Consider the following 24,873-nt stretch of genomic DNA (forward strand, 5'->3'; position numbering starts at 1 on the left):
GAAAAGGCAGATAGGAGGCGTTTAACATGCAGGATTTTTGATAACGTAACACCACTCAGAAGCATCTGCGCTCGGTACAGAATCATTTATATTTGAGGCTGGTCAATCATAGTTATATCTCTACTATATATGTAAAAACATTTTTTTTTATTTTGGAGTCAGTGTGGAGTCACCACACAAATGAATTAAGATTCATAATTGAATTGTTGTTTTTCTAACCCCCATTTCTAATTATTATTACACTATATTTACCCTACTCACTGACAGAAAGCATAACTCCAATTCTACAATCATCATGACACATCTGCGACATGAATGGTCTCATTCCCACGCCTTAGTAAGTCGTGGCCACAACATAGTATCTCATCCCCACACCTTAGTACTATATATATATATATATATATATATATATATATATATATATATATATATATATATTTTATATATATAAAAAATATAAAATTATAATTATAAAATTATAAAATTATATATATATATATATATATATATATATATATATATATATATATATATACACACACACACACACACACACACATAAATATTAAAATAATTAAACAGGCACAAAATAACTTCAGTGATTGAGCGTGATTTACTTCCGGTTTATCCTACACTTTGCCCGACTTTAAAAATATAACGATCTATTTGTCTTCACGAGCTTCACATTTTTTCACTAATTGCGAATTAATTACGTTCCAAAATTTTACAATATTTACAGTAACGTGTAATTTGATATAAAAATAAATTAATAAATAACACGCTTAACCAGAAGTACTTTTATTATCGTAAAATGTACTCCGGCCACAAGAGGGCAGTGTAACCAGTACCATAAGCAGCGCTGGCTTGCCCTGGGTGTGTTTACAAACCGCGGTACGCGTTACTATTTTTTATTTATTTATTTTCGTATTTGTCTCTGACTTGAACAGCTCAGAAGCTGTAAGACCATGCCTATAGCGTGTTCAGCCCTGGGGTGCACAAACCGGTTCGTGAAAGGCTCCGAGATCCGCTTCTACAGGTAACACAGAACACATTCTAGCCTTGATATGAGATGTCTTTGCTTATGGAAGTTTAAATACGTGATTCATTAAGGCGGATAATTAAAGACAAACATTTGTTCGGTTTAAAAAGGAGAGTGTCCGAATCTCAAACGGTTTTAAATGATTTAAAAGAAAGAGAATTATTGTTTGTTTTGTACTGCACCTCTATACACTTACTGGCCGAAAGAGACAAAACACACGCACACACACACACACACACAGTCTGAAGGTTTATTATCAGTAAAGAGAGCATATTTAGGCTTTTAGCTGGATGCTGTGTCACCAACATCAACAGAAACAGTTATTAACATGTCAGATTAGATCATGTTGCTATGGTAACTGTACTGAATTAGAACTACAAGCATTTCAAAAGTATCAAAGGCTTTCATTTCTGACTAGTGTTAGAACTCACCATCGACGGGTAAAACTGTTTTTAGAAATAGTTAAAGAGGTTAAAGTTAAAATAATCTGATTAGCTTTAATTAGTGATTTTATGATTATTTCAGATTGAAGCCCACATACTGTACTGCACACTTCTGTCTGTCTTTCTGTATGGCAGAACTCTCTGCCTGACTTATTAAGACAAAGAAATCACATTTTGTCAGGTTGAGCAGCTTGTTTACACTAAGTTGCACTTTTTTGGTTGTCGGCCAAATACACTCCCTGTTCGGTCATCGCAGAGTGAATCACAGATGACTCACTGAAAAAATAGATGAGATAAAGATTAGGTTTTGTCTTTAAATGACTCCAACATGTGAAAAATTCACTTATACCCCTTCATTAGTGTTATTTCAGCTGTGAAAATATTCAGTTTAGGTTTTCTAACTAATATCTATTGGTGCAGGTGTTTGTTTACGTTCAGCAAGTAGCTTATTTTAAAGTAGATGTCTAAATCCGAAACGTTACTGATCATAAGTACTGCCAAAGTTTCATTAAATTCTGTCAGACATTCTGCTGGACAGACATACATACACATACATACTGACTGAATTTTTTTTCTGAGACTGGTTTGGGGTCCTCCAATGTATGAAATGAAAGATATCATCTAGTTCAAATTATTCCTTTATGTCTCGATATATTTAAAAATTACTGTAATAAAAACAACTAAAATAATGAGAATAAATCCAGTTTATTCATTTTTAATTTAATAATTTATAAAAAATATATTTTAATGCGTTTATTTTTGAGAGATTTATCATCTTATACAAATTGGTTTACCTAAAAAAACCAAACACAAAAAAACACACAGTTCAGCCATTACAGCTAAACCTATGAATATATGGATTTAATTTGTTCTGTTGGCGAGTTTTTTAAAGTGAAAATTCATATTGTGATCCGAATTGTCCCATAAAAAATGATGTAAATGCAGATACGAGGTGGAACCAAAAAGTTTTTAGACTAGTTTTGGTACATGCTTAACAGATGGCACATCAAAGAGCGAACGTCAAATACTGCGTTAAACTGGACAAATCTGCCGTAAAGACATATTTTGACATGATTCGGCAAGTTTGTGGCGATGCTGCAGTGAATCGCTCAAGGTGCTTTAAGTGGTGCGTGAGCTTTGAAGAACATCACTGGAAGACAGCGAGAGATCAGGAAAGACCTTTAATGAGCTTAATCTCCCAAAATGTCGAAACTAATCAGCAATACATGATGATTGTCAGAGAACAATCCACAACCTTGCTGACATTGTCGGCTTGTCATACAGAACAGGCCAGGCGGTCCTCAGGTGTGATTTGAAAATGCGCTGTACTGCTGCCATGTTTGTCCCCAGGCTGTTTGGGTTTAGGGTACAACCCTGAGTGAAACAACAGTCATCACAGTAGATGGAAGAGCTAAAAGGAAGAATTTAATAGAGAATTCTACTGCCCGGTTTATACTGCCAGAATACTGTCTCATTATATAACCCAACCAAAAGGTGGATTTAGAATGTATACAATACAAGATTGGTTTCAATCCGGTTATCCATTTTTCTTAACACTTTTTTTTTTAAACCGGTAGCTGTGATGATCTATCCATTGAATTAATCTCCTTCTCTGCAGATTCCCAATCAGCAAGCCACAGTTAGCTGAGCAGTGGGTGCGAAGCCTCGGCCGAAAAAACTTTGTCCCGACTACCAACTCGTGTCTGTGCTCAGAGCACTTCCTGCCCGATTGCTTCCGTGATTACAACGGCAAACAGTTCCTGAGGGAAGATGCTGTCCCTACCATTTTCGCACACTCCCGGGAGGGGGCAGATGGCACAAAGGTATGTGTGTGGCTCTGCAGGCTGAAGTAAAAGTTAATAATGTAGTGCTGTCTATGCGATGGTCTACAGCACACAACACACTGTTAAATGGAAAATGTTGCAGTTTGTGCTCAATTTTATGACGGGTGCCAATAATTCTGGAATGCACTGTAGTTATTACTAAGGATGTGTGAGGAATTTATATATAAAAAAAAAAAAACTTATTGAGTAAGCAAGGGTGATTTTAAGATAGAAGTACAGGAAAATAAAAAAAATCATGCATTTCTCAGATTGGATATAATTATCAATTTCTTTTGCAGGCATATTAAAATAATTTCCATCTATAATTTTCTGTTTGACTACAGAAATAAAAGGGCAAAATCATGTGTGCCAGCCTGGGCAAAAAGACACATTAATACCGATATTGTAATAAATTCTTATACAAGATATTATATGTCAGTTTGTAAAAATGTTACATTTTTAATATGCTTGTCAAAAACTGGGCTTTTTTTCTTTTCACATACTGTGTTGATGTTATTACACAGTAGATGATGTAAGGTCAAGGGTCAAGTTTAAGCATTATGCTAAAACCTGGATATAAATTATTTAAAAAGCTGCTTCAATTCCTTCTAGATCGAATTACGAAAGAACCGTGGAGGACTTGTGATGAAAGAGGAATCTCGTTCTGGTTCAATTTCTGATGGAGGCAAGCAGCAGTTCACCAAGGACAGGAGACAAGTCTCAAAGGATAGTGGCCAAAAGGTACAGTAATGCTGTTCTACTCACCTATTGAAGATAATATAAATAGTAGTCTATTAATCTACTAATTTATGTAAAATTGAGAAATATCTTATCTAGGAAGAAAAGATGCTTCCATTGTCGTGAAGCTTGTGCACAAATATATTTTGCAATTTTATACCCTCTCCCACAACTTTATTAAACCCCGAAAGGTAAAAACTAAAAATGCCATTTTCTAGAACCTAGAAATCGACTGCGTTAGTAAATGTCAGAGCAGCTGGTGCTGATGCTGTACAATTAATCAAATTTCAATTACAGTTTTGGCTACCAACGATTTTGAGAATAAGCTAATTAAGATTATACAATTATTCTAGGATATTCTGTTGTGCAACGAAGTTCTCGCTTTGTGCTTTCACTCAAAGTTAAAGCCCAGCTGTGACATTTATCTAATTTATCTCTGTCTTTTATTTATTTTACTTATTTTACATTTGAATTAGTGGACAAAAGTATGAAGACAAAATTTGCCATGTATTATATGGTAGTTCTCCCTGTGAGATTTTACTAATTAGTTCTAGTCTATTTAGAGTTGTGCTATTACCTGAAAAAGTCGTGAAAACCGGCTATTCGAAAATATTCAGTTTCTGGAGCATATAGCACAATCTTATTTACATGATTTTCAGGAAGCAATAAGCAGACATTGATTCTTTTGATCTTTTTTTTTTTTTTAAACAGGTAAAAACAGGAAATGATGCGTTCAAGCGACGTGGAGGGGCTAAAGTTCCATCCAGTGACAGGTAATTGTTTTGAATTTGGATTCCAAGTAGGAAAATTTGGTGTAGAGACATTTAGGAACTGACGATCTATTTTGCGACAAGTTGAATATTTTAGAAGTGTCTGCATTGAGTCTTACTAAAAGACGCATTTCTTGTTTTTTTGTCTTTTCTTCAATTCAGGCAGGTCATGACCGCTAAGAGCAAGGTGTACGACAGCCGAGGTCTGTTGATCTCCTGCGGCAGAGACCTGTGCGACTGCTTGGATGTAGACTGCATGGGCTGCTTCTACCCCTGTCCCGAATGCAGCTCCCGCAAGTGTGGCGTCGAGTGCCGCTGCAACAGGAAGTGGCTGTATGAGCAGGTCGAAGTGGAGGGAGGCGAGATCATCCGGAACAAGTTCGCAAGCTAACTGGCGAGGAAAAGAAAAGAAAAAAAACATTGTTTGAGTGTTTGGGGTTCAATGCATGGGTTAGTTGGCTTGTGGTATAAATGTAAAGCCCATCAGTTTTGTACTAGTGTTCATCTAGTCAATATAAATAGTAAAGGAAAACAGAGACTGAAGTGGTCAAGCGGTTATCCAGAGACATTGTTGGATTTTGGGTTTGACTTCTGGGGAGGTTTCTGTGTCAACAATCAGCCAACAATCTGAAGAAATGAAAGAACATTGATACTCCGCAGTTGTGAATCGAACACTGTGATTGGGAATTTTTTTTTAATTTAAGGACTTTCTGTTACTTTCTGTGATAAACTGAAAGATTTACATAATGCTTCACCAGGCTTACTTTTATCACTTTCACTTTAAGAGATTTCATAACCTGACTGATGGTTCTTTTAAAATCTTTAAAGTTAAACAAGCGCTGTCCTCGTGTTGTGAATCTGATTCCGGTTTTGTGCGCTCGTCAGAAGCCCAGGCTTGTGCTACATGGTGTTTACTTTACAGTCCTGCTGCGTTTTATTGCTTTCCATCATAGCTCCATTACGTTAATAAACTTTCAACTTCATTGTTAATAAACTTTCAGTAAGATGCTACATATAATGCCAAATTTTTGTGACTTCTCTTATGCAGTCCCTTGCCTCGGTGATGCAGAACTTCATGGGTTGTTCGTGTTAGCTGTTGTGTTGAACCGTGTGTGTTTAGGGAACCCTGAGGTGTTTCCTGCAGTGTTATTAAAGGAATACTCATTCATTTTAAGTCTCTGAGTACTGCATATGTAGTGTACGTGTGATTACAATGGACAAAAATCTAACTGCACTATTTTCTTGCACTAAGAAAAGAAAGGGAATTATTATTATCACCCAAAATATATTCCATTTTTTAAGGTGTCAATGAATGTTTTTGATGCAAAACATTTATTATTGTAGTGCTCAAACATCTGTATAATTTCCCAATTAAGTTGCGGGACTACTTTTGATTTTGTCAATGCAAACAAGGCAAACTCTTCATGCAAGTGCATAGAACTGCTTTTTCCTGCTTTAATCACGTTTCAGCAGCTAAAACAAAAAATAAATCTAAAAACAGTTTTACTAAGACTTTTCCTTGGGTTTGTTTAATTTTAACACTTTCGTTCTTATAATTGAAATTTAGGTTGAAGCTGTATGTTATGATGGGATTATTGACTGCTTTCTCCAACTTCCATTAAATGTTCTTAATTATAATGTTTATATATATTTCTTCATTACACAGGGACATCTCTTTTGTGTCTGTGGAAATCATATCCACCACAGATACCTTTTTTTTTTTTTCATTTTATTTTTGAGTATCCTTTTAATAACATACATTATCACGTTTTTTCCCTACTTTATTTGTTGATTAAAGGTTTGTTATGAATTTTCTGTTACCACTTTGTGTCTCTAATTGGTTTATATTGACGCTATTCATGCATTAGGCATAATCACAGACACGCAGTTTGAATTTCACGTTGATTCATCATCTAGTTGATTAGTTGTGAAATGGAGCAAAATAAGCCTGGATCATTGGTTCTGCTCTTTGGAGTAAATGCAGAGTATGTGTAGAGAGAAGAATTTCATAATTGGTCTCTGAAGAATAATTATAAGCCGTGCAAAGCACTCATGCATACATCACTCATTCAGCATGAAATAGTGTGTGTGTGTGTGTGTGTGTAAGGAGTCTAGAAGCAGCTGCTGTGTTACAGAAACAAATAGAAGATGCTAATTCTGCATGTGAGCTGTTTTAATGAAGCAGTGTTTACATGCTCAGGTGAGGCTAAACAACAGCGCGTCATGTCCTTCATGATGTTCAGGGTCAAACAGAACAGACCTGGAGTTAATTGGTAGTATAAGGTATTGAACTGTGTGGGTTTTTTTTTTTTTAAAAACAAATATTTGTAGGTCTTTGTAAAGTGATAACATTGAGATAGGATAATTATTGTAAATGATGGAACCTGACGGTACGCAATATTTCAGAAATAATTATAATATGCTGAAAGAAGTGTAACAGATTGCTGCAGTGAGAGCTCGGGGCTGTTGGCTGAGCTGATGTGACTCGGTTCAGTAGTAGGCGTGTGTGTGGCAGCTACTCGGCTGCATGCTGAAGGCGCCGCAGTCTGTGATCTCTGTGTTACACTGGCTGCACTCACAGCTCAGAGCCACAGGGTAGGTGAAGGACGAGTCAACCCCCGGAGCACAGCCTGGCAGCTGAACGGTCTCATAAGTCCAATCCCTGAAGTTACAGGTGTTCTGGAAATATGGCGCCATTGGACTGCGGTACGCTCTTTCCTGAGAATTGAACAAACCTTATAATAATGTCATTGTAACAGAGGAAACATATGTAGCTATGTTACAATATCATATGTTATATAATGTCTTCTCTATTAGAAACATGAATAACAAGATCCTTTATAATGATTGCTTACAGTACCAGTCAAAAGTTTAGACACACCTTCTCATTCTAAAACAATACTAAACAGGATCTACATGAAATTACACTTAAAGAATTGAGTAATTAAGTAACAACAACAACAGACATGAAAGATCCTTTTGAGACATGAAGGTCAGCTGTTCTGGAATAGTTCCTGCAAGAACAGTATTGTCAAGTGCATTTGCAAAACCCATCAAGCACCATGATGAAACTGGCTCTCATGAAGACCATCCCAGGAAAGCATGAACAAAACTTACCTCTGCTGCAGAGAAGTTCATTTAGAGTTACCAGCCTCGAAAATGATCAATTAACAAACAGCACCTCAGATTAGAGCCGTTATGAAGGTTTGAGGACACATCACATTAGAACTGTTCTAAGCGGTTTGGCTGCCTTTAGAATTGTTTCACAAGGTAGAAAGAAATAAAAATCAGGAAAGATCATGGAATTAGAAGGTGTGTCCAAACTTTAAGTGAAAATACAATTCAAATAGAAATCACACACACACACACACACTCAAACAACCATTCACAATATGACATGCAGTGAAATTCTATATATGACTTTCTCAACCAAAGACAAAAAATAACATTAAAAAATCCACACTAAAATAAAATTTAACTATAAATAAAGTTTACTTTTAAGTAAAATGTACACTAGGAATAGAAAAGAAATTTAAATTCTATTCTAGAGTAGAATTTTAACAGAATATATGAAATAAAAAAAAGTATGCAGGAAAATGTATTAAAATGGGCATCATGACAAAGTTATACAGTTAAGTACAAAGGTTTGTATCTGCTTTTTATATGGGAAGGAACATGGTTTGTGCATAGTTTATGTGCAAATCACAATTCTTGGTTAATTTAATATGAGTAATTTAAGAAAAAGAAATTCTTTGGAGTCTAACTTTGTAGTTTGTGGTGATGTACCTGAGTCTGACAGAGGCCGGCACAGGCTGTGGTGTTGATGGTGATGCAGCTGCCACACTCGTCACTCTCCACGGTGATGGAAATGCTTGTAAGACGACAACGAGTCTTGCATTCTGACCCCGCCCACACCAGCATTGGCAACAGCAACACCATGGCAACGCCACGCATCATCATCTTGAAGTCAGCACAAAAGAAAAAATGTGAATATGCAAATTGCACTGTAAATCTTTTTTGGGAAATCCTGATCATTTGCACTAGATAACAGGAATTGTTGGGCCAGTGGTTAAAGCTGTGGTTTGCTATTTTCCAGATAGGAAGTTCAAGCCCCAACGCTACAAAGTTTCTATCAAGCTAGGATTTTTGAAGAACGAATTTACTTGATTACATGACATTAAACGTTCTTCTTCTAATGTTAACCTGTATACATCTAAGGATAAAATAAAACACAAGAGAGTTAGAAATCAAGCTAAACCATGATGAAAGATCTGAGGTTTGCCTTACCTGCTGGAAATTCTTTTCGTCTTATGTCGTCTGTCACCATCTTACTTATACCCTCCTGTCAGCCCTAACGCCCACCTCAGGGCCAAAATGGCTCCAGTCTTATCTTCGGGTCATATTTCTTTTTTATTTTTGATGCCATTTGTAGAGGTGGACTCTAATCCCCAAAGCTCCCTAGCCTTGGCATTCAGTGTTTAGTCTGACAGAGGTTTAGTCTGAATTGCATCCTGCTGAAGGGTCTGGGGCTTCAAGGTCAAAACTCCCACAAACTTCACAATGGAAAACACCACTGGATCTGCCAATACATTCTGCAAATTGAAGAACATGGACAAAAGGATTGAGATATAAGATGCAAGAAATTTCCTAATCTCTTGTACAAGGGTTGTTCAAATCAAACCGGGACCTTTGTGCAAAATAATAAAACACAGTTCTATTTGATTGATTTGAGGTAAAAAAAAATCCCTTTATTTCTCTACGTAATCCCCTGCTACACTAAAGCATTTATCCCAGCATTTCACTAGTGCTTGGATACCAGCAAGGTACTGTAGAACCATGATTGGACTTCCTGCCTCGTGTCTGAAACGCCGGCTTCCTAGTAACACCTTTAACAGTCCAAACATGTGAAAATGGCTCAGAGCAATGTCAGGACTGTACAGGTGATGTAGCAATAACTCCCAGCTGAGTTGCTGCACTGTGCAAGTGGTGCAGTGGGCAGTATGAGGTCATGCACTGAATCGATATTGACCTTCTGTCAATCAAGCCTTTTACCCAGTTCCCATGGTGAGGGTCGTTAATCATTTTGCAATCCAGCTCTACACTTTAATTGCACCAAGGTCCATGTGTCCTTTTAGAATCCAATTTGCCTGCAACCTTCAGTTAACACAAAATGAACCTGGAATACTGTACAAACAGTAAACAAACATCATCTTCATGTGCATAAACAAAAGCTTAAGTTAAGGCAATGTATTAATTTTAAACCATGAATATTAAATACCACCATTAGTTTAGCTCAGGAAGTATTGGCACCCTTTAAGTCAATGTATAATTATTGTAAAAGGTTGAAAAGTAATAATTTAAACATTTACAGACAACTATTAAAACTCTAACAAAACATAAAAAAGGACAGACATATTAGTCACATCCTTTATATAAAATAGAAACAATGTTTTCTCTCATATGCACACATACAGTACATATAAAATATATTAGTTAGTCATATACCTCTACCCCAACAAGATGTTTATAAGGGTTGCAAGAATAAAGCCCACTGGTTTGAAAAATAGACTTTTATCAAATGCCTAAAATCCATTCATCTTAAGTAACTGTTATCCTAGTAAAGGCTACATGTCCCTCTGTGGGTTGGTATCACCCAGTGTGAGTTGAGGATACTACGGATGGGATGGCAGTCAATCCCAGAGCACCATTCATATATATATATATATATTCACATATAAGAGCAAATTAGAACGAGTGGCATCTTTTTGGGAAGGAAAAAAACTAAAAAAAAGCCAGAGGAAACCCTCATGGAGATAAAGAGAACATGTCAAACATGTGAAAACTCCACACTGATAGTTAGCTCAGGATTAAACCAAGGACTCTGGAGCTGTGGGGTGGCAATGCTACCTGCTGTGCCACCATGGAGCCCCTTATATACACTGTAAAATATATATTTTGTACATGTTATGCTATATTGAAAAAGTGTTGTTTCTTTTAGCAGCAGAAATGATGTAAAAATACAGTATTAGATGGATTTTTGATGCAGATTATTATTTAAAGTAAAATAAAGATGGAGCATGGGGCTGTAATATGCCATGTATTAGTCATTAGTTACTGTATGACCAGGCACCAATCTAATATAAGACTGAAATAAATGAAGCATTCTTTGCCCAATAAGTGTTTTATTAATGTAGTGCCTGATCTAATAGCAGGTTCTGATTTGTTTACGTGTGTTAATACAATTTCACAGAATTTCTATTGCAAGGGAAAAAAAATTATTTAGAGGTGGACATTTATTTTTAGATTTTGGGAACATCCCAGTGAACTCCCTACCCTTCTGTCTAAATGGTAATGTGACCATCTGGTACCGGCCAGTGCCTCAGCCATTAAGCTGTAACATCAGCCAGTGAAATACTGCCCTCTGTGTGCAAGTGCACTGCTTGCAATCCACTGCAGGCATAATGTCTAGATAAAAACCCTCGAACCAAATACAAAAACAAGGTACTGCATTTCTATATTGCAACTTTGGAAAGAGTAATATTCTAGGCATGTAAAGTCACTAGGTCTCAGTGCACAGTGGTAAAAAGCACAAAGTGCTGAAAGCAATGCAATATTTTATACTGGACAAATGGCTGTTAAATTACCAATTTCCTATAGCTGAGCCATAAAATGGTCAAAATGCTTTAAACATTACACCATGATTTGTAGCTTAAATGGTGCAGTGGTGACGTGGGTTCCATCCCATTCATGGAGAGGGAATTTTTTATGAAACCAAAGTAGCACATAATAACCTGAAACATGAACAGAACAGCATTGCATATTAGTAATTTTTTTTGTCACTTATTAGAAGACATCTTAAGTTTAGGAGTTTACAGCCTAATATACTTAACATGCACTTTTTTTTTTTGGGCTTAAATAGAAAAACATGCTTTTTACATATATGTACTTTAGATTGCAAAGCAGCATTTTTTTCATAATGAAGATCATAATTATCAAGATATAATACACAATATAGAGATCAGCTTCAATTATGGATTATGGTATAAATATGATTAGTTCAGCTACACCAGCTGCTGCATTATCCTTTGGGGAAGTATTGCCTTCCTCTTTTAATCCCCTCATTAATAGCTCTCAGTTAAATTTTACAGCCAGGTCTGATTCTCATGTTCTCACTTTTCTCCCCTGGCTTAGACAATTATTTATTAAAAGTAGGGACCTTTTAAGTTCGTACATTCTCCTCACATTCTGATAGATGGCAATAAAAAAATAATATCAGCATTGAACCAATAATATATATATTTATATATATATACACACACACACACACACACACACATTTCCCAGGTGAAACACTTCAATTAAAAGGTTTCACTACAATAGGTGCAAATGATAAGGCTACCATTCAGTGAGAATAAGAGGTATACTTTGTTCTTTTCTTTTTTTAATGAGAGTGTGCTTGTAATTTGCATCTGTGGTGGTTTGAGAGAAAGAACACTAAGGCTGAGAACAATTGTGCATTCTTGCAGTTTTTATGCAAAGATAAAAAAAATGAAAGATGCACTTATACCCAAAAGTGCATATTTTATTTATTTATTTTTATCTTTGCATTTCCTATAATTCACAATGTCTCTCCATAGCATTGGCCATGTGTGAACATATACAATCATGCAGTTTCTATTCATATTACTTGGGAAATTCTCCAAACGTCACTCAGCTCAAAATTTCAACCTTGCACTTTGCTAATATAAAGCTAACGAGTGGGCCTACATGAAGTCTATGGTCACCAACCAGCATCATGCACAGTTGATATCAAAAGCTGAAGTTTGGGACTGCAGCACGAGTCTAAGGGCGCAGTGAGCCTCAGTGGCCGCTGGGGGATGATCGCGCTCTGCGCGCGCTGGTCGTGGCCGCACGAGGCTCCTCGTTAATAACAGGCGCGCGCTACGGTAATCGGGCGAGAGCGAGCGGCGGCAGACGCGCGGCGCGTCCACCTACCCAAGGCTATTTCACATGGCATTATTCAACTTTTCATTCATCGTGCAGCTTTACTGGTTTATCCGTGCGCTCCGAGTGGCACAGGCTCGCTTTATTGGTTAAGTGCATCTTTGCTTCTTGTGGTGCATTTTATTTTTTCCCTCTTTGGATGAAAGAAGATGTGATGTGCAGGTGATGCGAGATCCTGTTGAATTAAGGCACGGCGAGACGCAGCCCCAAAGTGGCAAGATCCTGTTGGATACGAATAAAACTCGAGTCTTGAGGATGACATGTTCTCTTGCTGCGTGCGTCGTGCCGGTTTTGGATGCCCAGGGAAGGCGGGGATTTGGGGACAAACCTGGGATCTACATCCTCACCTAGCTCCGGCGTATTGTGTTGGAGGTGGGAGCTAAGCAAGATATTCTCCGGGCTTTTCTCATGTAAGTGGTCTGGACGGAGGGAAGGTGGGGTGGCCGATGCGTGGGGCGCGTGTTTATGCTTAATCGCCTGTTTTTTTTTCTCTACATGTAATAATCACGTATTGTCTCTCCTGTTGCTGTACAGGCCTGTAACTGCTATTTCAATGCACTGGTATAATAACAATATGCATTAGTATTAAAGAGTATTATTATTATTATTATTATTATTACCAGTATTGAGCTGTGTCTGTCGCACAACAAAATATAGTGTAGAGATTTTCTTCTTTTGAGTGGTGGGAGGGGACGCGTGCATACTGTAACATGTTTGTTTTTGTGCCCTTTGCAGCTGTCGCTGGCGTCAAAATAATTCCGTGATTCATTCGTAGTCAGCGGAGGGGCAGAGGACAGAACAGCACCACCACAGCACCACCACCACCTCCACCACACGCCCTCCTCCTCCTCCTCCTCCTGCCCCCTTATCCCAAAGATTGCAACCGCGGATCACTAACCGAACTCAAAGTCGCTTCTTCCTACAAGTAAAACACCTCAGGTGGCTGTGAAAGGCGAGGACTTCATTTACTCTTCTTAATAATCTTATGGAGGACCCTACAGACAGCCTGTGCTTTTAGACACCGATGCAACGCCATAAACAAACAGGTTCCTTAACCTTTACGCACCTGGACTTTGATGATGTCATTGGATATATATTAACACCTTTCAGTAAATGTTGCATGACCATAAAATGAAACTGTAATCGCCGTGCATGTAGTGAGGGTTATTATTATTACTATTATTATAACTTTTTTTTGCCTCGGTAGACTTAAATCTTCCACAAGCCTCATTGTGGCGTTCCAAGTGCATTTATGGACATTGCAGCACTCATTTTTGACGTCTTGACAAATAACTGTATTTAACTATACGGTTAAAAAACTACGCACCAAAATGGAGTTTGCAATGGTCGGGGCAGATAGCGGTGGGTGCAACCCTCACTTGCCGTACGGATATGCCCAGGCACGCGCCAGGGAGAGGGAGCGCGAGCGAGAGAGACATTCACGCGCGGCGGCGGCGGCGGCAGCCGCCGCGTCCGAGGCCGGGGCTGCAGGAGACGGAGGTGGCGGTGGAAGTGGTACTGGAGGTGGCCCGAGCACCCACCCATACGGGCAGCCATATCAGACTCGCACCTCCTCCTCTACTAATGCCAACCACGGGAGCGCAGGGACTGCCTCGCGCCCCTCCTCCTCCTCCTCCACTCAGCAGCAGTTCGAGCCGCAGCAGCAACTTCTGAGAGAGCGCAAAAAGCAGAGAGGAGTCGCGCGCTGGAGGCGGCACCGCGCCACTCTCGGAGGCGACCTGCGCCACTCTGAGCTGGCGCTTCTAGGCTCCGAGGAGGACGTTATGATAGAAGAGGACGAGGAGGCCGAGGGCGACGAGGAAGACGACGACGGGGGAAGCAAGAGATCGAGTTTTGTCTATAACATGGACGACGAGGAGACAGCGTCTCTCACGGACAGACGTCCACAGTCCGGGTACGAGAACGTTTACAGCGAGTACGGCTGCTGCGAAAGAGTGGTGATCAACGTGTCCGGTCTGAAGTTTGAAACTCAGCTCAAGACTCTCGCCCAGTTTCCCGACACGCTCTTAGGGGACCCGGCTAAGCGGATCAGGTACTTCGACCCGCTGCGCAACGAGTACTTTTTTGACAGGAATCGACCGAGTTTTGACGCGATTCTGTATTTTTATCAGTCAGGCGGACGACTAAAGAGACCCGTCAATGTACCTTTCGACATCTTTTCCGAGGAGGTCAAGTTTTACGAACTTGGCGACGAGGCCATGATGAAGTTCCGCGAGGACGAGGGCTTCGTCAAAGAGGAGGAAAAACCGCTGCCTGAGGATGAATTCAAGCGGCAGATTTGGCTCCTGTTTGAGTATCCCGAGAGCTCCAGCCCCGCCAGAGGCATCGCCGTGGTGTCTGTTTTGGTTATCGTCATATCAATAGTTATTTTCTGTTTGGAAACGTTACCAGAATTCAGGGACGACAAAGATTTCCTAAGCCCAGGTAAAAACGCGACGCATACAGAGAACGGATTTACTCCCTTCAACGATCCATTTTTCATTGTGGAGACGGTATGCATTATCTGGTTCTCTTTTGAGATAATTGTGCGCTTTTTCGCCAGTCCGAGCAAAGCCTCTTTCTTTAAAAACATCATGAACTCTATAGACATTGTCTCCATTTTGCCTTATTTCATAACTCTGGGCACGGACCTCGCGCAACAGCAGGGCAACGGGCAGCAGGCCATGAGCTTTGCCATCTTGAGAATAATCAGACTGGTCAGGGTTTTCCGGATCTTCAAGCTCTCCCGACACTCCAAAGGACTCCAGATACTCGGGCACACTTTGCGCGCAAGCATGCGCGAACTGGCGCTGCTCATCTTCTTTCTCGTTATTGGGGTGGTGCTGTTCTCCAGCGCCGTGTACTTTGCAGAGGCTGACGAGCCCAAGTCACAGTTCACGAGCATCCCGGACGCCTTCTGGTGGGCCGTGGTTACCATGACGACTGTAGGCTATGGAGACATGAAGCCCATAACAGTCGGCGGGAAGATAGTGGGCTCGCTGTGCGCAATCGCTGGCGTCCTCACCATCGCGCTTCCAGTGCCCGTCATCGTGTCCAACTTTAATTATTTCTACCACCGGGAGACTGATAACGATGACCAGACGCCCGCGGTAGAGTACCCTCCCCCGGGATGCCCGTACTTCCCGGACTTTTTGAAAAAGTTCAAAAGCTCTCCATCCGGTTCGTCACTAGGCGACAAAGCCGCCGAGTACATGGAGATGGAGGAAGGCGTCACGGAGTCACTTTGCGGCATAGACAAACAGAGTCCAAATAGAGGGAACGGCACGGACCTTGGCAGAAGAAACAGTACACATTCAAGAAGCATACAGACAGATGTATGATTATAAATAATCACACTGGTGACTTTCTGTGGAGGGTTTTGTCAAGATGATTGCACAATTCACTTATCAGCACACATGCACGCCCAGGTGCGCAAGTTGCGCGCTCGGACGCACACACCCACACAAACGCGCCTATTAACAGACATGCACAAAAGGAAAAAAAAAAGAAGAAAAAAAGCACGCACGCACACACGCACGCAGGCACACGTTTAATTTGTCGTGGACCTAGGCAGCAAGCATTCTTTGCGATGTGGCTACTTTTCTAGAGAAACACACCCTGTAATCAAATAACAGGCGACGCAAAAATCACCAGCTTTACGTAACATGGAGAGGTGTGAGTTCTGGCCCATCTACACTCTAGGCAGCAGAATTTCCCGGTTTAAAAAGAACGGTATACAAACCAAGTATTTTTGCATAGGCACTTTATAAGTTACATTTGTCTGAAGACGTAAATGTTAGAACAAGAAGCAAGCTGTTAACGTAAGGTTGTTATGCAATAAAAGTTTAAACCATTTGCACTATCATTAAATATGTTCTATTCTCAAAACAGATTCAACCTGACACAGGTCTTTGAGAGAGTGAGGTTGAGAAAGGGAGAGAGAGACAGAGAGAAAGAGAGAGAATTCAATAGCTATTTAGAAACAAATGCACAGTTAAACATTGTCTAATATATTTTCAGCTATTTAGTTCTGACAGTAGCACATGCCACAATTAACTGCCCTCTGGTAAAAAAAAAAAAAAATTAGCCACCACATTAATGTCAGAGGTGTTGCATTATTTTGAGAGCGTTAAACAAATCAGCCATTTTTTACATTTTACCACAATTCTGGGATCAACACCTAAACGTAGATGTCACCCCATAATTGGCTTAAACCAGGCCAAAATACTGGTATCTCATCTCACATCATCATGTCTCTGACGCCCTGGCTGAAAAGGGACAGTCCTGTCACTGGGGTCATAGTGCTGCCACGGGAATAAGTTTTTTGTTCCAGAAGGGAATGCTTCATGCAACTGTTTACTTTGCGTCCCTTTAACCAAAATGACTCTGCATCCCTTTACAAGGACGCCGACTGGAAAAGGAAAAACACCAACAGCTCTTATGGCAACACGAACCGGCTGGCACTTTGCACTTGTGCTTTGGTGACCTTTATGCATTGAAAAAAAAAAAATCACCTCTGGATGGAAAAAAAAACGGTCTTCCTGGCGCACACAGGGACCACACGGTCTCACAGGAGTGCCTCACTGTGCAAGGTAAGCAGTCTAAATGAAACGCTCCTAATTTTCCAACAGTGTGTTAGCTAGGATGTTTACAATTATTATAAGCACAAATATAAACACACTCTTTTCCGGTTTGAACAAGCTTAACGTCAGGATGTTCACACTTTCTCATGTTAAATTGTACACATGCGCCCTCACTCGGTATTTCCGGTATCTGGGTGACACTGCACGATCCAGGTGAAACAGGTGCTATTAAGCAGCATTTAATAGCAGTAGTGTGCAGGTGTGTTTATGTGACATTGTGCCACTGATATATTATCTAATCAGCATATTATCATCTAATTATCAGATACAAAGTGGGGCAAAATCGGATGAGATGTAATGTTTTACACATTTAGAAATAAAGAACAACTCTCTACCTAGCCCTTTTTTTGGAATATGCTCCTAACACACTAAATTCAAAGACTTGGCTAATTAATAATCCTTCTCTGTGTGAGAGAGCAGGTACAGCACAAAAGCATGCAGGATAAAGAATACTCTCAGATCAAGGTTGCAAATCTGTGCACTAGATGAAGTTTTTTTCCCCATCTGTAGAATGCGTCCTTCCTCGGTTGCCTTGGTAACAGAGAGTCGCCCTTCCCGCCTCATTAACTGTCTCAAGTTTCTTGTTCAAACGATGCAGTCTATAAGATGCCACACAGGGTAATTGCTGTCAAAATTGATTAATTACTTATAGATGATATGACTAATGTTTAAAAAAATATATAGCTTATCAACTCTTCACGTAAAGAAAAAAAGAATCCACAGATAAGTTAATCACATCAAGTGCTGCCTTTAAACTGGAGAAGTAAACTAGTGTTAGTGTCAGATTACAAAAGCGATCCATTTCCACTTGTGCTTGAGCCACCGATGATAGGAATCATTTAATGTAATCAGACCTCAGTGGCAGTGTGCTATTCCTGTTAATGAAGAGGCTTTTCTTTTGTGAAAAGAAATTGTATCCTTTATAACCCGTGCTTAACCACAAAAGCAGCTGACCAAGAATACATTACCAGAGATCTATCACATGTGCACAGGATTTCTAAAAATAAATTCAGGCATGCATTATGTTTTAGGATCCCATTATTGTATTCATACATTGTCTGAATTTGAAAAGCACAAATGGTCATGCTGAAAGAAGTAACCAAACCCCTTATTATATACAGCATGTTTTCCTATCCTGTGTGTTAACCCAAAGTTTTCAACAGTACTGAGGGAACAGGGTGAAATGCAGGGTGAGGTTTATTTATTTTTTTTTTTTTTTGCAGTTTTGTCTAATATATATCCCTTTATTCATCCATCCGTTTATAAATTTTCAATAACTTTGTCCAAGTCTGGGTTAAACAGTGTGGGTGAGTTGGGAATACATCCTGGATGGAATGCTAGACACAATCTAGTCAATAATTGTGGTCAATCCACCTACTAGTATGCTTTTGAGGCTATGAGGGCATTGAAAATTTAATTTGGGGTTCATGTGAGCGTCAGATGAGATCTTTCAAGGTGAAAGATATATATGCTATAAAAAGAATGCATTACTGTACAAGAGGCAAACATCATTTGATATGAGCAGTACAGCTATCCAGATTCAAATTGTTGTTGAATGTCGTGTCATGTCCATTTTTTACCCAGCATTGAGCTTAGGATTGACTTTCAACGCAGTCTGTATAGTTGAATTGGTATTATATTTTAATTTACTGTATATCATGGCTCACACCCAATGTTGTCAGTAACTTGGCTCTGCGTACACGTTTAAAAACTGTGTAAACAAGATATATAGTTGCTGTTTGGCATCCACCATATGTAATGCTGCATCAAAAGTGCTTTTCAGAAAACAGCATTGTAGCCAAATAGACCTTATTTTCAGAGATGTCACTCGTGTGCTGTCATAATGAAAAATGTTGTTTACATCAATTTGTGTTTATGAGGGGTGAAATGACAGAGTAATGGCATAGCAGGTTAAGTGTTTGGATCACTCTCGCACGGGTTATGATGCTATGCGTGTCAGCCTAAATCCTCTGAATCTGAACACTAGACTAGGTATTGTTGTCTGTGCTAGTCTCTGGTTCATCAGGTTTTAATTTCAATCAGACATATTGTGTAAACTCAGACACTGCTGATCAGCATGAGAGCAATAAAGGACTGTTTTAGCATGTAAAGGACTGGCATACTGGATACTGGACAGAATAACAAAACAGCAAGGTTCCTGGTGGGCTTGCTATTTAGCTTGGCTCCTTTAATATGCACCGAGTAAGGAAGTGCTTTTTATCCCTAGTCCTGGAGGACCACCTGCCCTGCACAATTTAGTGTTTTCTCAGCTCCTGGCACACCTGATTTAACTAATCAGTTAATTAACTCAGTCTTTTCTGAATTGCAGTGGGTGTGATAGGGCAGGTAAAACATTAAAAAGGTGCACACACAGGTTTGTGAGCAGAATAGTCATGCCCCACACACCAGATCCAAAAAAAAACACGTCATAGTTTCCATATAAAATATCTCTATTAAAATATCTATTTTACAACAAAGGGAGACAAATATGTTTTAATGAGTCGGCCATCTGGCCTTGCACTAGGATTCGCACCTAGTGACAGCAAGTTAATGTAGTCAGTCTGCTTCTTGGCATGTTCTTGGGTGTTGGGAGGAAATCGGATATGGAGAGAATATGTGAAGCTCCACATAGGCACTAACCTGACTCAGATGCAACAATGGACCCAGGAGCTGTCCGGTGGAAATGTTCCCTGCTGCACCACGGTTCCTTAACTTATTATTAGATTCCAAAGCATGTACTGATCACATGACCACCCTGGTCTAGTCATTGCATTTAACTGTGAGAAATTCAGTTCTGTCCTGTTGGCTAAATTTCTTAGCTTTTGTATTAGTCCGTTTAAACAGTTTAGAACATCGGTCCTCGTCTTCTGAACAGAGTGTGTAAGTGCCAGTCTGTGCTTTAATGATTAGACAGCACAGGAGTGTCACAGACATTTTGACAGCCGACGATCACCAGATAAATGAAATGAATCGTGACAGGGACTGCATAAGGGAATCGCAGTTAGCTAGCGATGCTTTAGACATCTTTTGGGCAGTCTGTCTACATCCGATAAACTGTCTCCCTCCTCAGTGTAATCCATGTAGATTTTATTAGTCAGGTTTGGCAGATTCTTGCATTTTTGGCTGTTCTCCAGAATTCAGCCAGAGTGTGATCCAAGTGGTTTTCCAGCCTGCCAAACAAAAACGATAAAGTGATTAATTTAATTCAAAGATTCCTCCAAAACATTACTAACGGAGTTACGAGTTGCCTTTGCCCCTTTAAAGTGGACTGTTAAGCTTAGAAACAATTTTTTGCCCACTTTCTCCCTCCTTATCTATCTCACAGGACAGGTCCCTAATTAGATAGATCCGATATCTTATTTCCTTTTTACACACCAATTAACTGAAACTCCTAATTTAAATTTGAGACACAAAGACACTAAATTACTACTTATCATGTCACTGAACCCCACAGTCCTTCAGTGGGACCTTGTTGTACTTAACTCACATTACGTCTGCACTGACAGAATACATTAACATTCTTTATTATAGCAATAAACGCTTAAGTTTTTGATAAGACTCTTCTTCTTCTTTTTCTCCTCAGTAGGTACTCATCAGACTGATCTTAAAGTGTCGGAAATGAGCTCCAGTCACAAAATTTGCAGTCAGGCAAAACACAGTATCGGTGCTGATAATTTTTTTTTTTAATGTTATACGTATAATACAGAAAATGTGTGTTCCAAAGAAGCTACTTCTGAAAATTATGTGATATGAAAGTGACCAACCTTGCCTACATAAAAATGTCAAGTTGCTAAATGCAGCTGTTTTGGAGAGATGTGCCACAAAGTTATGAGTATCAGTACTAAAATTGGTGTTTTCTAGAAGCATATGACCTTGTAAAAATTGTTTTGATAGAAACTAAAAAAAGGCTGTAGTGTCCGTAACCATGTCAAATTCATGTTGCAAAATCTTAACAATTTAGCTTTTTATAATAATACACTTTTTCAGATTTATGTATTTTTATGTGAAATTAAAATCGGTCAAGTTTATTAATCATAAAATTAATTTAATTACTAAATTAAGAACATTAAAAGATTTGAATAAAAAAAAAAGTCTGATACACAGTAAATGTGTATGCATATTTACTGTGCAAAAAATTGAAGCATGGATCGGGAGATAAGAAGCATTAAATATTATAAAAAATGGTGTTATATAATCCTATCTGAAAATTGAGAGACTTTTTGAGTATATTTAGATTTTTAATATTCTGTGTAATTAACAGTTAATAGTGCTTAGAGCTAACTGTGAAAGGTGATTGAACCCACAGATTGTGAATCGTGGCCATTTATTATGTTATAACTGCATCCGATTCATTCTTAATTGACATTCTAAATTATATCTTAATAATATACTAAAACAACCATAAAAACTATCACTGAGTGGCAGAATTGCCATCTGTATTCACCAAACAGGGTTTTTTATTTCCTGAAAGGAAAGTTTGGAATCGCTATGAAAGATTAAACAGCTAATGGGGCTTTTGGCTGGCGTTCTGCCATCGCTAGTGCTAACACAAGTTAAATGTGTTGCATGACTACACTTACCCAGGCGCAGTTTCCCCAAAGCAGTGCTTAAAACTGCCACGACTTCATCTGTACCCGCTCTTTCATCTTAAAATGATAATTGTGCATCTGTTGTTCTCAGAAACCTAACATCATTCTGTGCATTTGTGTTCTTCGTTACATAACAACACTATTTTATCCAACCAAACCAGAAGAGCTGCCTCGGCAATGACTTTTACAAAACTAATTTAGAAACACCATCGATTTAGAGAGCCACAATGACACAAGCAGCTGAACAGTGCAGATAAATGCTTCTTAGACGTTGCCGTTTCCCTTAAAAAAAACTTTCATTAAAAGGAATGCAAATGTAAAATCTCCTGTAGGTGCTTTAGGCAGTCTTTACCCTTTTTTCCCCCCCTAGCTCCTCCAGTGCTGTGTCCTGACACCGGTATCAATATTATTCCTGAAACTATTTGCAGAACAAATGCAAAACAAGTGTCACCCCACATTACACAGCAGATTAACGGCATGCCGCCATAACACAACCGTGGCTCATTATTAAAGATGTGTATCAACAGTAATAAATCCAAGAGTTATTATAAAGCATGCCTTTTTGATCAGGTTCCTCATAACGTAGCCTAGTGTGAGCATCTGGGCTAGCGTTTGCATGGAGAAGAGGTCGGAGCCAGACGTAATTTGGCACTCATCCGACAGAAAGCAATCATCATTGCTCTTTTCAGAGCATTAATTAGTTGATATGCGTGCTGTCTACTGGGGAAATATGATACACCAGCGCAGGCGCCATGTTCAAAGCCCTGTTAAATGATCACTTTCCTTGCATAGAATATTTAACTCATCTGATGACAGCCAAATAAACAAGGATAGGGTAGCTTAAACAATGTTATGAACTCTATTGCAAGGTTTTCATGAGTGACTGATTGTTTGAGATTTAACGAAAGAGCTCTCTGTGCGTGTTTGCTGACTCCACCCCAATGCAAAGCTATGTGTTAAATCCCATGCCTTGTGCATTTCAGGCGAACGTAGCGTTTTACTGCACAATTCGAATTTTTCCTCAGGTGCTGGCTCACCATCAGAGGATCAACGAAAACAAAGAGAAATGTGCTGATGTGCTTTAAATGCAGTTTGGAATGAACGAATGGGATTTTCAAATTGGAGAGGTTCTTCTAGGGAAATGTTATGACATTGTGAACTTAATAATAGTAGTCTGTCATTTCTATTCAGAGCAAAATGTAAAACATTCTGTCACAAAGCAAATTAATAAACAGCCAGTTTGATGGCATGGTGGCTTAGTGGTTACCTCTGTCGCCTTGACCTCCAGTGTCCGGGTTCAATTCCCGCCTCGGATCTGTGTGCATAAAGCTTAAATGTTCTTCCTGTGCTCCGATTTCCTCCCACAATCCAAAGACATGCAGATTAGGTTAATTGGCATACCCTGATGGATTGGCACCCAGGGTGTACCCTGACTCGTGCTCTAAGTCTCCAGGGATCGACTTTAAACCCCCTGTGACACCGTATACAGGATAAAGTGATATAGCTAATGAGTGAGTGGGTTTATGTACATTTGTAAAAGAATTATGTTTTTGTTTTAAGGAGCAACAATAAAAGATGTTCTACTTTATCAAAGCAGCTTATCCACTACTGAAAAAAGGGATGACATTGCAGAATGATGAAGTGCACGCAGCTACCACAGTGGAACAGGCCATGACGTTTACAACAAATGGCAGGACTTTTATAGATTGGCAAAGAGAAGGACAGTGAAAAAGCAGACAGACAGGGGAAAATTGCGGAAGGACAGTCATGTACTCAGCCTCTTATCCCAGAAGAAAAGCAAGTACTAGCTGACAGTGTCTCTTGGAATAAGACAAGAAATTAATGTCTGTGGAGAAAAGTTATGACTTATCTACGTCCCCTCTGCCTGCCTCTCTCCACAGCCTGAATATCTTTAGACACACCTCCAGTCCTGGTCTACCACTTTTACGCGGGAATTAAACTAGACGATCTCATGGGTTTAATAGGGCATGAACTGGTATTAAACAAACAAAGTCATGATATAATATATAGGCACAATTTAGGGGACACCTCATCAACACACCCATATGTACTGTAGGTCTTCCCAAACTATTGCCGCAAAGCCAGAAGTGTACGATTGTATAGAATGTCTTTGTAACATGTGGGATTATAATTTTCTAATCACTGGAACTAACATGTTTTTGGACGATGCATCTGTGTGCCAGTGAAGACCATGATTACGTAGTTAGCCAAGTTTGGAGTGCAAGAATTCGAATTTCCTGCTGGGGCTAGGCGATAAAATGATCTTAAATTGACATTATGATAAAATTCACGCTGAAACTGATATGCTTTGAAAAATATTTCCTTAATTTGGATAGATCTAACACACCAGACATACTGTAAATAAATGGCAACAGTTCATGTCAAGGAATTTTAGCTAAATTATTGGAATAGTTACTGTAAGTGTTGGTTGTTCTATTTTTGTTACCTTATCCTATAATTTAACTAATTTAACTAACCATTTTTCTGAAAAATTTCTCATTATCAGGATAATCTTCAATCTGGTGGAAATATATATATATATATATATATATATATATATATATATATATATATATATATATATAGTATAAGGAAAAAATATACTGATATATTTTTTGGGATAAATTGGAACAATGATTGTGCCCTCCATGCCCGAGCTCTCTAGAGCTCTTGTGGCAGAATAAGAAAATCCCCACAGCTACTGTCCAAAATCTAAGAAAAGGCCTACTGAAAAGAGTGGAATGTTTTTATAACTTTTTTTTGGGAGTCTTTATGGGACCAGAACCGTATAAATATAAAAAAA

General features: G+C 39.1%; 3 protein-coding genes across 3 annotated transcripts in view; 2 read left to right on the forward strand and 1 right to left on the reverse strand.

Annotated features, from left to right (window-relative positions):
* The first annotated feature begins 848 nt into the window (after positions 1-848).
* On the forward strand, positions 849-6,623 carry LOC128518466 (THAP domain-containing protein 3-like). Its single transcript, XM_053491589.1, has 5 exons — positions 849-1,036; positions 3,101-3,305; positions 3,918-4,046; positions 4,755-4,816; positions 4,976-6,623. The coding sequence occupies exons 1-5, from the start codon at positions 966-968 to the stop codon at positions 5,202-5,204; spliced, it is 696 nt and encodes a 231-aa protein (XP_053347564.1). The 5' UTR covers positions 849-965; the 3' UTR covers positions 5,205-6,623.
* A 349-nt stretch (positions 6,624-6,972) lies between these two features.
* fshb (follicle stimulating hormone subunit beta) lies at positions 6,973-9,112 on the reverse strand. The gene is made up of 3 exons (XM_053492718.1): positions 9,101-9,112; positions 8,600-8,773; positions 6,973-7,531 (listed from the first exon to the last, which is right to left on the reverse strand). Exons 2-3 carry the CDS (start codon positions 8,771-8,773, stop codon positions 7,304-7,306), a joined length of 402 nt encoding a protein of 133 aa, XP_053348693.1. The 5' UTR covers positions 9,101-9,112; the 3' UTR covers positions 6,973-7,303.
* Positions 9,113-14,057: 4,945 nt separating this feature from the next.
* Positions 14,058-24,873, forward strand: part of kcna4 (potassium voltage-gated channel, shaker-related subfamily, member 4) — a 42,507-nt gene continuing 31,691 nt past the window's right edge. Inside the window, exon 1 of the mRNA XM_053493139.1 lies at positions 14,058-17,409. Coding sequence (XP_053349114.1) covers positions 14,149-16,158 — 2,010 coding nt within the window. The 5' untranslated portion in view covers positions 14,058-14,148 and the 3' untranslated portion in view covers positions 16,159-17,409. The remainder of the gene's footprint in view (positions 17,410-24,873) is intronic.

The sequence above is a fragment of the Clarias gariepinus genome, chromosome 3, assembly GCF_024256425.1.
Source record: "Clarias gariepinus isolate MV-2021 ecotype Netherlands chromosome 3, CGAR_prim_01v2, whole genome shotgun sequence".
NCBI classification, from domain to species: domain Eukaryota; kingdom Metazoa; phylum Chordata; class Actinopteri; order Siluriformes; family Clariidae; genus Clarias; species Clarias gariepinus.

What these genes read in the sequence shown, in the direction of transcription:
- LOC128518466 (XM_053491589.1), top strand. Translation starts at nt 966, where the DNA reads ATGCCTATAGCGTGTTCAGCCCTGGGGTGCACAAACCGGTTCGTGAAA. An exon ending in TCCGAGATCCGCTTCTACAG is followed by an intron (nt 1,037 to 3,100) that starts GTAACACAGAAC and finishes CCTTCTCTGCAG; the next exon opens with ATTCCCAATCAGCAAGCCAC. An exon ending in AGGGGGCAGATGGCACAAAG is followed by an intron (nt 3,306 to 3,917) that starts GTATGTGTGTGG and finishes AATTCCTTCTAG; the next exon opens with ATCGAATTACGAAAGAACCG.
- fshb (XM_053492718.1), bottom strand. Translation starts at nt 8,773, where the DNA reads ATGATGATGCGTGGCGTTGCCATGGTGTTGCTGTTGCCAATGCTGGTG. An exon ending in CCGGCCTCTGTCAGACTCAG is followed by an intron (nt 7,532 to 8,599) that starts GTACATCACCAC and finishes TTCAATTCTCAG; the next exon opens with GAAAGAGCGTACCGCAGTCC.